The sequence below is a fragment of the Cannabis sativa genome, chromosome 1 (assembly GCF_029168945.1).
Source record: "Cannabis sativa cultivar Pink pepper isolate KNU-18-1 chromosome 1, ASM2916894v1, whole genome shotgun sequence".
Classification (NCBI taxonomy): Eukaryota; Viridiplantae; Streptophyta; class Magnoliopsida; order Rosales; family Cannabaceae; genus Cannabis; species Cannabis sativa.
Window position 1 is genome coordinate 3313839 of NC_083601.1, and position 16296 is coordinate 3330134.

Below are 16296 nucleotides of genomic sequence, written 5' to 3' on the forward strand. Positions count from 1 at the left end.
GTCAAGTTACCAAAAAAAATTAATATCTGACCTTAAAAAAAATAAAATAATCAAATTTTAAAGGAAATAAGAAAAGAGGTAAGCAAAACTTGATTTTTCCCATTTTCAAAATCAAGTTGCACTAATATCTAAAATTAATTTTAAAAATTAAAATTAATTTATTTCTGATAATTAGATTTGAAATTTGAAAAACAAAAATCAACATACAAAACTACACAAAAAATCGGAATTTAATTCCATGAAATAGCATGGAAAATCGAAGAAAACGAAGAAAAACAGCACACTGTACGGATGGTATGCGTTGCATACCATCCGCGCGCGCAGGGAAGGAGATCAGCCGAGGTTCCTCGGCACTGGGAGGCTGCCAGCAGCCCTTCCGCGCGCGTGGGTAGGGTGATCACCACCCAGATTTTTCCCGATTTTCAAAAATTCATAACTAATTAAAATTAAATCGAAATCGAGTTCTGTAAAAAAGTAAATTGCTTAGAATTTTCCAAACTATCCAATAAAAATAATTCCAGATACAGACAATCAATTATTTTTTCCAGAATTCACAAACATCAATCAAACATCAATATGACACATCATGAAACCATCCAAATCACAAGCAAATCGTTTTAAGTCAAAATTTCTTGCAAGCAAATCAATTACCATGGCTCTGGTGCCAGTTGTTGGAATTATATTTATCCAGGATCTTAGATCTACTCACAAGTATGTTGATTTAACAACCTAATATTGAACTTCTAAAACGATGAACTAAACACGTAAAAGTTAAGAATAACTTACAGTGATTGCAGCGGAATTAATGTCTCCTTCCACTCAGATCTCTAACCCTTGATTCCTGTCTGTAGCAGAGTATAATCAAGATCTGAGCCCGAAAGTTCTTGAATTGGATGTGATCCTTCACAGTCTTCCAGTCCAATGCATACTGCATGCATTCGAAACCAGTATACTTTGCCAATGTTCTGGAAAGAACATAACACTTACTCCAAGTGTAAGTATACTTCATCGCTGATTATCACATCAGTGTAAATCCAAAACAATGATGAACAGGGACCAAATCTTTTGAATCATATAATCACAATCACATTCCATTGTATTGACGATACTGTAATTGTGAATAACTATATGTTCTGGATTTAACTGATTTTGTGTATATATAAAGTATATATATTAAACCATAAACATGTAACATACATGTAATCATAATTCACTTTTAAATTGATAACTAATCAGATTGTAATGAGTTTTATTTAGGGCATAAAGATACTCCTTAACGTGAGTCTACCTATTATACGGGACCACCCCTTCGTTAGCAGGGTGGGCCCGGAACCCATAAAAACTGTCCTTAAGTTTGTCCCCCTTCTTGGGGACGGAAACAAGTTCATAAAAATACAAAATTTCCGCCGGGCGGGGAGATCCCCATCCTCGAGCGGCATAAAAAATAAATAAGCCTGAAAGCAGGCGGTAAGCTTGGGGAATGAGTTGGTATGGCGCAAGGCCGACAAAAACTAGAAAATTAACAAAGTAATCCTGAAGAGGGAGCATGGCACCGGCCATCAGGTGCGTTTGGCTCCAGGCTCCGAAGCCGCCGTAGTTGTGGTTGGGCGTCTCCGCGTCGCGAGGTGGCCGGTGGTAGGTTTCTGAAGTGGAAGGCTTGATTCCAGCAACGTCCACAATGTTCTCCAGTTGGTGGGGACATGTCAAGGTCGAATGAAGCTCAGCCGCTTCCCATCCGGTCGCCCGATACTTATACCCCTCCTGGGCAACGGATCCTAGGGACACCTCTTCGAGGGTAGCCATGCGCTTACCACTTTTCTTTGAGGACTTTGAGCCGGAAGCAGACATTTTTCTATTCTGTAAAAAAGGGTAAAATTCCAGCAGTTAGGCCCCGTACCAAACCCTAAATCAAGAAAAAGGGAATGGGGGTCCCCTAACCGCTGGAAAGAGGCCCCCTCCGGACACGTGTCACACAGGAAATCCTAGAAGGATTCCCTGGACAAGTGTCGGGTGTAGTAAATTTACAGAAGACGGCTTTACGCGATAAAGAAAACAGAAAGAAAAGATTCTGTTCTATGCCCTAAGCAGCCATTAAACGAAGAACGTATGGCCTTCTATAAAGAAAATACACAACAACAATAGAGGCATGACAATGGCAATCCTACCACTAGAGCAGTAAATTCAAACAGACTACATGAAGAACTTAAACACTTGCATGCCCAGAAATCTCGAATGCAAACCCAGAAAAGAACAAACAGAACAAGTAATAATATGCCATTCAATAACAGAGGAAAGGATGCAAAAAACTTACGATGAAGTGTTAAACTGGGGGTCCTGATGCAAGTCGAGTGAACACGAGAAGGACTGAAAGCAACGAGCAAAGAAGAACTGGGAAAATCGCAAAGTGTTTGAAGGCTTCGTTCTAGGTCTGAGAATTTTCTCTCTAGGAAATTCGAGCAAAGTTGGCAAGAAATGGGAAGTAACCGAAATGAAGAAAAGATGGTGGCTTTTATAGGCAAAAATGCATGAGGAACAGGCGTCATCACCTAGCAATCGAACGGTGAAGGGAAGCGCATGATTCAAATACCCAAAGATCAACGGACCAGATTGATTTACAATAAAGGCGGTGGAAACGCTTGAGTATCCGTCTGACACAATTAATGCGCCGTATCAATCAATGGGCGTGAAACGAATCGACCTCTGCAAAAAGTGAATCGCTGCATTAAATGCCATCATTAAATACACCCTCACGCGCTCAAAGCTCGTGCCAGGAAACTGAGGAGTCAACCGGAGGCACTTGAGCAAGCCTTGTTCCATTTTCCAAATAAACAAGACTTGGGGGGTAAATGTTGCCCCCAATTTTGCCAAATATATGTGGACCAATAAGACAGGGACACTTGGATCAAGCAATTCACAATATTTGCTAAATCTTTAGGCCATAAGATAACATCCCGGACGTAGGTCCCGGAGAAGGCACATGGAAATCAATATGCTCCCGGAAGCTCACACAACGCTAAGGCATCTCCGCGAGGTGTCAGGTTTCTCCTGAGCAATCAAGTCGCATTAAATGCCGCATGGGAGGAAGCGTGTTGGGACTGCTACACGCAATAAAGTCTGACGGCACAACCTCCAACCAGCAGCGCCACAGTAATGATCATTTAAGTCTAGCGACGGCTACACTGTGAAGAGTCACGTCAATCACAAGGCAATAAAGACATTCCACATAAAAACCCTACAACACCTAGGGATTTGACCATGCATTACCCATGGTATATTCATTGGGAATACCCAACTTTATGGATACTTACAGATACACTTGTAAGGACAATTCTAGGGATTACCCCACCAAAAACACTATAAATACCCCCTCAAAGCTCATTAAATGGGATCGAGAATCTTGGGCTGCATATGAGCAAGTAGAGTAAATACTCACCAAGAACATTCTCTGTATTTATAAGGGTGAAATTCTCCCAAGTATAATATCTGTATTAAATACATCCATAAATAACAAAGACTCGTGGACTAAGGCTCATTAACGCCCCAACCACGTAAAAATCCTTCTCACTTTCTTACAGCTCAATAATTTTATAATGTTTTATTAGTTGCCGAAAATCTCGGTCAACAACTATTATTGGTTTAATTCTAATTAGTGTTTTATAGGGTTAGAATGATTAGTTTTATGTATTGAAACTAATTAAGCTTTTAATAGACTCCCTGAAGTTAGTTAGTAGTTAGATTAGTTGGACACGTGTTAGTTAGAGTTAGTTACACTTTCTATTGTATCGTTTTGTAACAATTTCTTTATCTCCTTCTTCCCTTTTTTGTAAGAGCTCTCCTCTATAAATATTATACTCTGATATTCATTCATTTCTTAATGAGAATTGTTTACTTTCATACAAGAATTGTCTAAACTACTACGGTATCAGAGCAAAAATAAACAAAAAAATCTCTAGCGACTATCCAACCCCCAAAAAATAAACCGATCGAAGTAGAGCCGAAAAAAAAAGAGCAACCAAAAATCCAAAAAAAAATTGATCCAAGAGCCAAAGTCAAAAAAAGCCACTTGTGATTCGAGGATCGTGAGCCAAAAATAAAAAAGAGCCACCAAAAATCCAAAAATACTGATCCGAAAAATAGAGCAAAAAGAGCCAATTGTGATCAGGGATAGTGAGCCAAAAAAAAGCCGCTTATGATCGAGTTGTCCAAGATGGTGACCAAATAAAATAGCTACCATCTTGAGGGGGGATTTTAGAGAGTCCCACATTGCTAATGTATGGAAAGATAATAGAATATATAAGAGGAATGGGCTACTCCTCCCATAGCCAATTGGTTTTGAGATGGAACCCCATTCACCTTATCCTAAATTCTAATATGGTATCAGATTGATATTACGCTTCCGTTACCTTCTTCTTCTTTCTCGATCACTTAAAGATCGAACTTTCTTTCTCTGCAACAATGGCGAAACATCACACCAGGAGCTCCACTAATGAGGATAATGGCGATAGTACTTCCGATCCCATTCCAAATCCTAAAATCACATCTGCTCCGATTCAACAAGCTCCGATGGAAAACAGGGATCGACCTGCTCATGACGACTTATCCAGTCTATATTTTCTGAGCACAGGAGATCATCCTAGCCTCGTGCTTGTATCTGCTCCTCTCTCAGGACCTAATTTCCAGTCCTGGCATCGAGCTATTTTTTGGAAGTATTTTACCAGGATCTTAGATTTACTAACAAGTATGTTGTTTAACATCCTAAATATGAACTTCTAAAACGATATTAAATAAACACATATAAAGTATGAGAAACCTTACAGTGATTGCAGTGGAATATAATGTCTCCTTCCACTCAGATCTCTAACCCTTGTATCCTTTCTGTCGCAGAGTATCACCAAGATCTGAGCCCGAATGTCTTTCTGTTGAATCTGGATTCTTCACGATCTTCCACACTATGATTGAGGTACCACTTGATGTGTGTGGGCACTCACTCTATCACTCAAAGGGTTCGGTTTCAGAAGTGAAGAAGAGGAAGAGAGGGTGGCGGCTAGGTTAAGGGAGAACACACTCAGTTTTTCTCTGAAGGAATAACATGCATCATCTTTTTCTTGAAGCCATCACTACCTATTTATAGGAGGCCACCTAGGGTTAGGTTAGATTTATTTGGCATTAAAATAATAAAAAAATAAATGATAAAATATGCACAAAGTGGCCGGCCATGATAGGATAATGGGCCCCACTTTGCAATTTTGCCATTTTGTCATTTTTCCGTCTCATTTTCTCAAAAATACCAATTTTCCAATTTAACCATTTAAATGCCAATTCCAATTATTTAATAACTAAAAATTAATTAATCATTTAATATATTTATTAATTAGACTAACCAAAGTCTCTTAATTAACAAATGTACCCTAAAAACTCTTTCTTCACAATTTTGCCCTTGCTTAGTGAAAATTCACAAACTAGACATAGTCTAATTTTAGAATTATAATTGATTAATCAAAATCAATTAACTGAGTGTTACAAGTAGTATTGTCTCAACTAGTATGGAGACCATGGGCCTATATATCCGAGCTTCCAATAGGCAGACCAAGAACTTACCAAGTAAATTCACTGACTTATTAATTCCTTGTTTCATCCACGCATAGAACTTAGAATTGCACTCTCAGTTATATAGAACGCTCTATATGTTCCACCATATAGATACGCTATTAATTATCCATTGTTATAATCCCAAATTGATCAATGATCCTCTATAGATGATTTACATTTTATTGGGATTAAATTACCGTTACACCCTTCAATGTATTTTATCCTTAAAACACTTAGCACCGTATAAATGATATTTCAGCGAACTGAAATGAGTACTCAACCATTTATCTTTGTTTAGCCAAGCTCGAAGGAAATCATCACTTCACTTCTATTTGCTAGATAGAAGCTATAGATTCCATATCTATGTTTAGCGCTCCCACTCAATCGCACTACCATGTTCCCAAAGTGTACGTATCACTCTGACCCAAAAGTAGGCTTAACTAACAAATCAAAGAACACGTGTAATACTCCTGAGATTGAACCTAACCATATTAGGATTAAGATCATTTGATCTTGGATCAACTAGGTGATATTGAATTGAATAGATATTACGGTAAGTTTAATATATCTGAATCAAAGCTCAATGTCGGTCCCTTCCGATGCATACTCCATGCATCCAACCCAAGCTTTACTTTGATCAAATCCCTGGAAAGGACATAGCACTTATCCAAGGTGCAAGTAAACTATGTTGTAGATTGTCATATCAGTTAAACCCTCTGTGTACTGATAAATCTAGGAATATCTATTTAATCACATAATCTTGATTACTTTCTACTGTGCTGAGGACACAATAAACAAGAACATAAATGTGATAAGGGTTTGGATGAATTTATAAATCAAATAAACAAGTAAATGATAACATGAATCAAATAACACACAAATGAGTGAAAAATACTTATGTTTCTTTATTGATATTTAAAGAATAAAGATTACATTGAAAAGGAGTTTTATTTAGGGCATAAAACCCAACAAACTCCCACTTGCACTAATATAAAACTAATCAGTACATATCAATTAATCTTAAATTCTAACGGTGCTTTTCGAATGCAGTTCCTGCCAAGACCTTAGTGAATGGATCAGCTAGGTTGTCCTCTGTGTCCACTTTCTCCACCAGTACATTCCCTCTTGCCACATATTCTTTGATGATGTGATACTTTCTTTCGATGTGCTTGCTTCTCTTGTGGCTTCGAGGCTCCTTACTGTTGGCTATGGCTCCGGTGTTATCACAAAGCAAAACCAATGGTTTTTCCATTCCAGGGACGACACCGAGTCCAGTGAAGAACTTTCTAAGCCAGACAAGTTCTTTGGCAGCCTCTGCAGCAGCTATGTATTCTGCCTCCATGGTAGAGTCTTAAATCGCGGTTTGTTTAGCACTTTTCCAAACCACTGCTCCACCCTCAAGAGTAAACACCATCCCGGATGTAGATTTCCTGTCATCGAGACATTCCTAGAAATCTGGATCGGCATAGCCTACAAGATTTAAAGCACCACCCTTGTAGACTAACACGAATTGCCTTGTACTCTTCAAGTACTTCAAGATATGCTTAACAACATCCCAATGTTCTTGTCCTGGATTTGTCTGATACCTGCTCACGATTCTTACTGCATAACAGATGTCAGGTCTAGTGCATAACATTGCATACATTAGACTCCCAACTGCAGAAGCATAAGGAACCCTTCTCATGTCCTCTATCTCTTGGGGATCAGTGGGACACTGTTCCTTAGATAGAAAGATACCAAATCTAGAAGGCATAGTCGGCCCTTTGGTGTTTGTCATTGAGAATCTCTCTAAACCTTATCAATGTAAGTTGTTTGAGAGAGAGCAAGGGATCTGTTCTTCCGGTTTCTCATAATCTTAATACCGAGAGCATAGGCAGCTTCACCCAAATCTTTCATTTCGAATTGAGTGTCTAGCCATTTCTTGATGTCTGTCATTTTCTTGACATTGTTGCCAATGATCAAAATGTCATCAACATAAAGGATCAGGAATACTACCACTTAGTTTTCCTTGAGTTGGTAAACACAAGGTTCATCTTCATTCTGAAGAAAGCCGTAGGTCTTGATGATTTCATCAAACCTTTTGTTCCGGGAACGAGAAGCTTGCTTAAGTCCACAAATGGACCTATTGAGTTTGCAAACTTTCTTTTCCTGCCCTGGAAGAACATAACCTTCTGGTTGCTCCATATAGATCGTTTTTTCAAGAATTCCATTAAGGAAGGCTGTCTTGACATCCATTTGCCAGATTTCATAATCGAAAGCGGCTGCGATGGAGAGAAGAATTCGGATGGATTTAAGCATGGCGACCAGACTAAAAGTTTCCTCATAGTCCACGCCTTCTCTTTGGCTGTAACCCTTAGCGACCAGTCTAGCTTTAAAAGTTTCGACTTCGCCTCCAACGCCTCTTTTCTTCTTGCAGACCCACTTACATCTGATTGGATAGTCATCGGTTGCGTCTACATATTCCCAGACTTTGTTCTTTTTCATGGAGTCCATTTCTAAATCCATGCCGGCTGACCATCATTTCCGTTCTGGACTTGCCATTGCCTGTTTATAGGTTAATGGGTCGTTATCAATACAGTCACCAACGACCATATTGATTTCACCATCCAAGCCATAACGAGATGGTTTGGTAAAAACCCTCCCACTACGACGAGGAGCGGTGATCTTCTGAACATGAACTTTAGTGGTAGTTCTCTTGGTTGTATCAACTTGTAAAGGTTCAACCGAGGAAGTGGGATTATCCTCTAATTGAGTAGAAGAGGATGGAACATTAGAAGGACTTATATCTGCAAGCATTTCCTCCAATACTACTTTACTTTGTGGTTTGAAATTCTTAATATAGTCATCTTCAAGGAAAGTGGCGTTTGTAGAAATAAACACTTTATCATCCTTTCGACTATAAAATAGTCCACCCCTAGTCTCTTTAGAATTTCCAACAAACATGCAAACCTCAGTTTGCTTTTCAAGTTTGCCATCTTTCTTTCTTAAGACATGAGCAGGGCACCCCTAGATACTATAATGGCGTAAACTAGGTGTACAACCATTCCATAGTTCTAAAGGTGTCTTAGGGACTGATTTAGATGGAACAACATTTAAAATTCCGGTCGCCATCTGAATTACATATCCCCAGAAGGACGTAGGTAGAGTTGAGTAGCTAAGCATGGACCTAACCATTTCCAAAAGCGTGCGATTCCTTCTTTCCGAAACTCCTTTTTGCTGTGGAGTGCTAGGGACAGTCAATTGGGATTCAATGCCAAGTTCGATCAAATGATCTTTGAACTGCATATCCATATATTCTCCACCCTATCAGTTCGAAAGATCTTTAACGTTTTACCCAATTGGTTTTGAGCCAATGCAAGAAATTCCTGAAACTTTTCAAACGTTTCAGATTTCTTATGCATAAGGTAAATGTGACCATATCTAGAGTAATCGTCAATAAAAGTAACAAAGTACTCATAACCACCTCTAGCTTTGACATTCAGTGATCCACATAGATCTGAATGTACTATGCCTAGTGGTTCCTTGGCACACTATCCCTTTGCAGAGAAAGAACGTTTGGTCATCTTTCCTTCTAGGCAAGACTCGCATACAGGTAATTCACCTAAGACGACATTTTTCAATGGACTGTCTTTGGTTAGCTTATTGAGTCTGTCATAGCCTATGTGACCTAAACGTAAATGCCACAGATATGTTTCATAATCATTATCGATCTTTTGCTTTTTGTGGTTTCTAGGTTTAGCTACTTTTAACAGTTCGTTATGAAGCGCAAATGGTTCATCTGGTCATAGAACATAAAGCCCCTGTTCCATGGATGCAACACAAATGTGAATGTCATTTCAAGAAATGGCAGAACCAGAACTCGAAAAATCTAATTTGTATTGTTGCAATTGTAAGCATGAAACAAAAATCAAGTTTCTACTGAAATTTAGAATGTATAAGACATTGTCTAATTCCAAAATTCTGTTTTGAAACTTGAGTTTGGCTTTTCCTCTTGCTCTAACCGATACCATTTCGCCATTACCAACCTTAAGTTTCAACTCTCCGGATTTCAAATAATTCCAGTTTTCAAGCAATTGCAATGAACAACTGACATGGTTGTAGATCCAGAATCAAGAATCCAGATGGAGCAAACGGAAGGTAATTTCCTTATTCGACCGAGTGGTCGAATCTCTGTTTTCTTATTGAAGCGAGCTTTAGAGTTGACTGGTGTCAAGTTTTCTATTCTTACTCATTTAATAGAGGAAGAGCAGACTCTAGTAGACCAGTACACTAAGAGGATGTCTTTCATAATGCCATCATCTTCTGATATTTTGGCTAGAGCCAAGAAGGCCACGACTCAAAAAACTAGTTCCAAAGGGAAATCATTAATTACGGGGCCTTTAGGCGCTTTTGCGTCTCTGAAGGGTGTTGTCACTTCGAAAGCCAATACGAGGGAAGATCCAAATAAGAGATGTAGAGTCGACTTGGGGAGTAACAACGAAGAGGGCACTATTATTCCAAGAAATGTTAATGTGCACTCGAATCTGTCTATGATTGAAGGACATGTTGAGGCTCTCTTAAGTCCTCTAGAGGAGAGGCGTTTGCATGAGCTTGGACGCACTGCATCTTCTGATGACTTGGTCTCTTCAATATATCGAGTAAGTATCTTTTTAAAGTTTCTTTCTTCTTGAGGTTTTTATTTGTTCTAATATTTGTTTGCTCCTGATAGGCTCTTTTCGATGTGATTTTTATTCGTCGAGATCGCAAACAGCTTGACAAGGAGAACACTGCCCTTAAGAAGTTTAACAAAGTGCTTCAGGAGGAAAACAAGTGGGTCGTTGAAAAGCTTAACACTTTAGAAAAGAAGATTGAAGAGATTGATAAAGAGCTTGTAAATGAAAAGGAAAAATCAGTTGGTTTGTATGCTCAGCTAGATGACATTGCATTTAAAGCTATGTGTACAGCTCGCCTAGAGTCGTTCACAGACTTTAAGAAAGGTAAGTCTGATATGTGGATGGTAGATGAGGAGTTACAAGTTTATAGAAAAATGTTTATGGATGAGGTTACCTCTGGTGACGTGGAATCTACGGTCCTCGAGTTTGGCACTAGTGTTCCCGAGGTTGAAGAGGATGGGAATCAGGTTGCCGAGTTTTACAAAGGTACCACTGAAGTTCCAATTGATTATGAGTTGGCTCATTAGTATGTTATTTCTACTTGTTAAATGTTTATTTTATTCGAGCAATGTCTTGTCTTATTTATGATGGGAATCTTGTTGTTTTTTGGACTTTCATTTTATGCGTAATGCTCTATGTTGAGCTCTTTTGATGCGGGTTTGTGCTCTGTGAATTGAGCCTTCTTGATGTAAGACTCTGCTCTATGTATTGAGCTTATTGACGTGTATTGTTGTTTCTTGATGTAGGATTATGAGTATCATTGGTTTGTTTTTATTGGATGGGATGTTTTATTCAGATGGAGGATTTAATTTTTCTGTTGACTTTTGTATTTTCTTTTTAGCCAATAAAACTAGTTATTTATTCAAAAAAATAGTTGTATTCGTATTGTCAAACTAAAAAATAAAAGTAACCAAAAGTACTAATTAAATCTTATTAATTTGGGAGCAGAAGAGTATGGATATACTTACACTTGAATAAAAAATTTTATAATTACCATTAATAACGATTTTTAAAAAAGTGGTAAACTTTTTAAATTCATAAACACTTAAGCTAAAACTTGTAATGGATAAAGAATGGATTTAATTTTAGTCACATAATAAGCACTCAATCTAGAAGTGAGTATTAATTCCAAAAAAATAACTAGTGAGTGGAATGTGTTACTCAAGGGAGCTCAAAGAGCAAACTCACCATGATAACTATTTAACTAAGGGAACTTAGAAAAATAAGTGTATAAAGTAATTGAAATAATATAACCAAGAAAATTAAAATACAACCCCGAGCAAGGGACATAACTCTACTCGCACATCAATAAGAGTTAGGGATATAAATCTGCTTACATATTAAAAAAGGTGAGGGATATAACTCTACTCCCGCATCAAAAAAGAGTATGGAATATAACTTTGCTCATACATCAAAATGAAGAAAGAGGCTTTAACTCTACTTAAATATCAAACTTGAGTAAGAGACTCTAACTCTATTCAAGTGCCAAATTTGAGTAAAAAAAAATAACTTAAATTTGATATTTAATGGGATGAGAGATGTAACTCAACTCATATAGCAAGGGAAGTCATGAGGTTACACTTTATATTTTAAACTCCATACTGGAGGTACATAGTTCAAGATGAAAAGAAGTTTCGCCCAAGCATGATACTCAAGCAACTTTGGCCCACATGACCAAATATACAAGTCGAAGCCAAAACACTAGGCCAAAGACCATCTCACCACCTCCTCATCTCAAAGCCATCTCGACCCTAATCAATGAAAAGGAAGCGGAGAAGATTGTGAAGCACCATCTTGGCCAACACTTAGGAGAGTCATCTTTCCATCCCCATCAAGGTCCACCATCTCGTACCAAAGGCTGAGAACCACGAGGCCTTAAACGAATGCCACTAATATTGGAATGCATCATCTTGACCTAGTCAGTAAAATAAATTGGAAGAGAACTCAGACCAGGGGCGGAGCTAGGATTAAATGTGAGGGGGGCCAACAACGAGCAATGCGTGCAAAAATAAGATTTTATGTTTATGAATTTTGGTGACCAACGTCTCTATTTCAAGATAATAGTGACTATATTCATTGGTAATCTTAGTGTTATTCTCCTAAATTTAATTTAAAACTTTTATAAATTTAATAAATATATGAATCAATCAATTAAAAATATTATAAATATATTTTAGTTATCTTATTTATTGATTCATTATTTAATATAGGACCACACCTATGTGTTTATGGAATTTTCTTTTTTATTTTAAAAAGTAAATAATATTTAGTTTTAAAAAAAATATTTATACACAATGATTTTAACTAATATATTTTATTTGTTAAAAAAATAAAATCTATGTTTTATTATTTATATTAATATATTATTTTTTTTACCTATATGTAATGCACAATCAATAATCAGTTACCTTTTGATTTGACTTTTCAATTTTATTTTTTTTATTGTTTTTAGCTATATATAGTATATAATATTATATTAGTTATAACTTTTCATTATATATCAATGTCACTATCTATGATTTTGTAAAAAATAAGGATGAGCTAGGGCCACCATAACTCAACGCCCCTACCTCAGACCACCATGGCCATCTAGTCCGTGTTTAAATTTCAGAGAGAGAGAGAGAGAGAGAGAGAGAGAGAGAGAGAGAGAGAGAGAGAGAGAGAGAGAGAGAGAGATACGATTGCCATCTCTGCCAAAATTGGGCAGCTCGGACCAAAGTGGCTATCACGACCTTAGTCCCAATTTAAAACAAAAAAGGGGGGGACCATCTCGGCCCAAAGTGGTCACTTTGGACCAAAGTTGGGGCCAAGATGCCCCAAAACCTCTTTTAGAAAAAAAAAAAAAAAGGAAGAGAAGATAAGCTCGGCCCTAATGGGGTTTCCTAAGCTTATAACCCCACCAACACTTTTTTACCCCAAACCTCAAATTTATTTAGATCAAGGCTCTATATTTCAAATGTTCATCGCCATCTATATCAACTTCATCGTATTTTCTCCAAGTCCATGAAGTCAAAATTGGAGGGTTATTTTAAATCTATTTTGCAAGTCTTAGAAGAAATTCAAAAGTATTACTCATTGAGTTATAAGCATACTCTTAGGAGAAAATATTATACCCTAATTTTACAAAAATAACAAAGACAATGATAAAAAAGAGGCATCTCCTCATCTAGGACCAAAAAGGAGGCATCTCCTCACAACACTTCCTCATCACCTCAGACCAAACTTCAAACCTAAATATGACCATGTTTTGTTCAAATTTTGAAAAGCGTCAACACCTAAAAGTTTTAGATATTTTTCTCTTCTTTTAAAACGCATTTTGAATCAACTCATTTGGAGTTTTTATGAGAAAGTTGTACACATTTTAATTAGAGAGGTCGAACCATGACAATCACCTCGGCCCTAGGGGTCTCAACATGCATCACCTTGGTCATGGGGGCCTCAATATACATCACCTTGGCCCTAGAAGCATCAACACGCATCATCTTAGCCCTAAGGGCTTCAACATATCGTCTTAGACCAAAAGTTGAGCCTCACCATCGTGTCATCTCGGCTCATCATAATCTTAGCCCAAAAAGGGGCCTCACGCCTCCATCACCTCAGACAAAATGGGGGTCCTTATGCCTCCGTCACCTCGAATCAAAATGGGATCATCTCGGCCCAAACAGGGGCCTCACAATCTCATCACCTCGGCCCAATATGAGCCTCAGCAAGCTTGTCATCTTGGCCCAAAATGAGGAGTATCCCGCGTTCTTCTTGCGACCTACTAACAACATGGCCTTAGCATGTGTTTCTCGTAATGAAAATATGTCAACACGTGAAGTTATAAGATATTTTAATCGTTTATCATTTTTTAGATATTTGTTTTAAAATGTAATTTTTGTATTTTAAACTTAACTCACGGGAAGGTGTTCCTGAGGTTAAAAGATTTTAAATCCTAGATGAAAACCTATATAAGGGGAGTGAAGTCACTTGTAAAGGGACCCCCAATTTTAATTTTCACGAAATCATTCTCTTGAGCTTTCACTCTCTCATTCTAATAAAAGCTCACTTAATGATTGAACTCTTGGAGAACATAACTCTGGAGAACTCTCCTCAAGCATATTGAGATCAATAACACTCTAAGTGGACTAGCCTATTATCACCGAAAAGGGGTGAACCACTATGAAATCCTTGTGTTCATCTTTGTTAAATTTTCTTTCACAAATCGATTTATTATTTTGATTAACTACTGCTTGTCTTCATTTTGCTCGTTTACAATTTTTTTAGATCTGTTGACGAAAAATTACGTCAACAAGTACAATTACGTGTCGGGCCCTATATAATTTAATGTATTAATTTTTATAGAATCTCACTAACCAATGGTAAGGTACTACCTTTAAGTGGTGCTAGGCACCGTTAGTGCTTTTTAGCAATTACACTACCTAGTAACTTCCAAATGCCCAATGTAATTACTTTGACTAAATAAATATTATTATTTTATATATAAGTACTATTTATTTTTCCAAAAAATACAATTGGAATTTATATGTCCTCAAATTTAAATACAATTTGTATTTTAAAGTACAAATATTTTCCAAACACACCTTGAAAGTTGTTATTCCTATAATAATAAACTTTTATGCTATATATATAATAATCATAAAATTAGACAGTACAATTTATTTTCCCTTTTAGACCATATGAGAGTCACCCTATAAATATTTTATTTATATATACATATATGTTTTTTTGATGGACATTCATGTAATAAATAATATATATATAAATATATTATTTGTTTAGTTAATTAGCAATAGAGATTGTCTCCAGGAGCAACACCAAGCTGGTTGCAGAAGTCATTATAATAATTGGCGCGTGCTCGAACAAGGTCAGGCAATTTGCCATCACATTCACCACTATTGATTTTCCTGGTGGTGGCACCAAATCCTTGGTCCATCACAGAATGAACGTACTCCATCCAAAACCACAATGCTGATTGGAACGAAACGACGACGTCCTGCGCCACCATTTCGGGTGCGTTCAACCCATCAATTTTGTAGGCATTGCCGAAACCTATATAGTTATAGTTCCATGTCAGCTGGAGTGGTCCACGCCCGTAGTAACTCTTGCTTGGGTTGCATGGACCCATACTCAGATCGCAGTAGTGTGAATTCTCCAGATTTGAACCTCCCGTCTCCTCTATATGACATAGAACTGCACAAACCAAATTAATTAATTGACTGATTGAAGTTAAGAAACAGGGACGTTCACTAAATTATGTATATATATATAGTATCTTACATCCCGTTTCGTGGGAGACATGGGCGAAAAAGGCTGCAATCTCACGTTTAGATTGATCAGCAGAACCAGAACCAAATTGGCCGAACGAGTTCGCAACGTTCAGAAAAACGTCTCTGGTGTAGAAACTCTTTCCAGGACAGTCCCCAGTAGCCTTGTTCATTATCCCATCGAAAAACTCTTGTGTCACAATGGAGGCTACTGGACTTTGAGCCATCACATTTTTGGGCAAGGCTCCTGCTAGGATGGTTCCTACCACAATGAGGCCAAGTAGTATTTTGGCCATATTAGAAGAAGCCATCATGTTGTATCACTCCAAGCCTCCAAGGGTGCGTGTAATGTGTAATGTGTAATGTGTATGTGTGTTTGATGAGATAGGAAGGTTTTGGAGTTGGGGGGTGTTTATATAGCAACTGATACGTACTATTATATGTAAATAACTTTCAATCGTGTAGTATACGGGATTAAAAATAACTTTCAATCGTGTTGTACGGGATTATATGTAAAATAGCTTTCAATCGTTTGGAAAGAAAAACCTTTGAATCTTCTAATTGTGCTGACTTTGAATCTTGACTAAAAACTTGTGGTATTGGTTTGTGAATTTGTGATCACTTTGAATATTTCGGCCATTTAATTTTGCTATCTTACACGAATAATATGCAAATTATACATTTTTGGGCTACATTAATGGAGCCAATTAATATAAAAAAAACACTATATATTTTGAATAAATTTGATGAAGTAGTTAGTATATTATGCTCACCACAATTTTGGGTTC

The 16296-nt window shown here is 37.4% G+C and overlaps 1 protein-coding gene across 1 annotated transcript; it reads right to left on the minus strand.

Moving 5' to 3' along the window:
* Positions 1–14733: 14733 nt before the first annotated feature.
* LOC115707628 (chitinase 4-like) lies at positions 14734–15909 on the minus strand. The gene is made up of 2 exons (XM_030635645.2): positions 15522–15909; positions 14734–15434 (listed from the first exon to the last, which is right to left on the minus strand). Exons 1-2 carry the CDS (start codon positions 15820–15822, stop codon positions 15028–15030), a joined length of 708 nt encoding a protein of 235 aa, XP_030491505.2. The 5' UTR covers positions 15823–15909; the 3' UTR covers positions 14734–15027.
* Positions 15910–16296: the final 387 nt, after the last annotated feature.

Excerpts from the sequence above, each read along its gene's own strand:
- LOC115707628 (XM_030635645.2), bottom strand. The coding sequence starts at position 15,822 with ATGATGGCTTCTTCTAATATGGCCAAAATACTACTTGGCCTCATTGTG. Across the intron at positions 15,435-15,521 it reads TGTCTCCCACGAAACGGGAT|TTCTATGTCATATAGAGGAG; the intron begins GTAAGATACTAT and ends TGGTTTGTGCAG.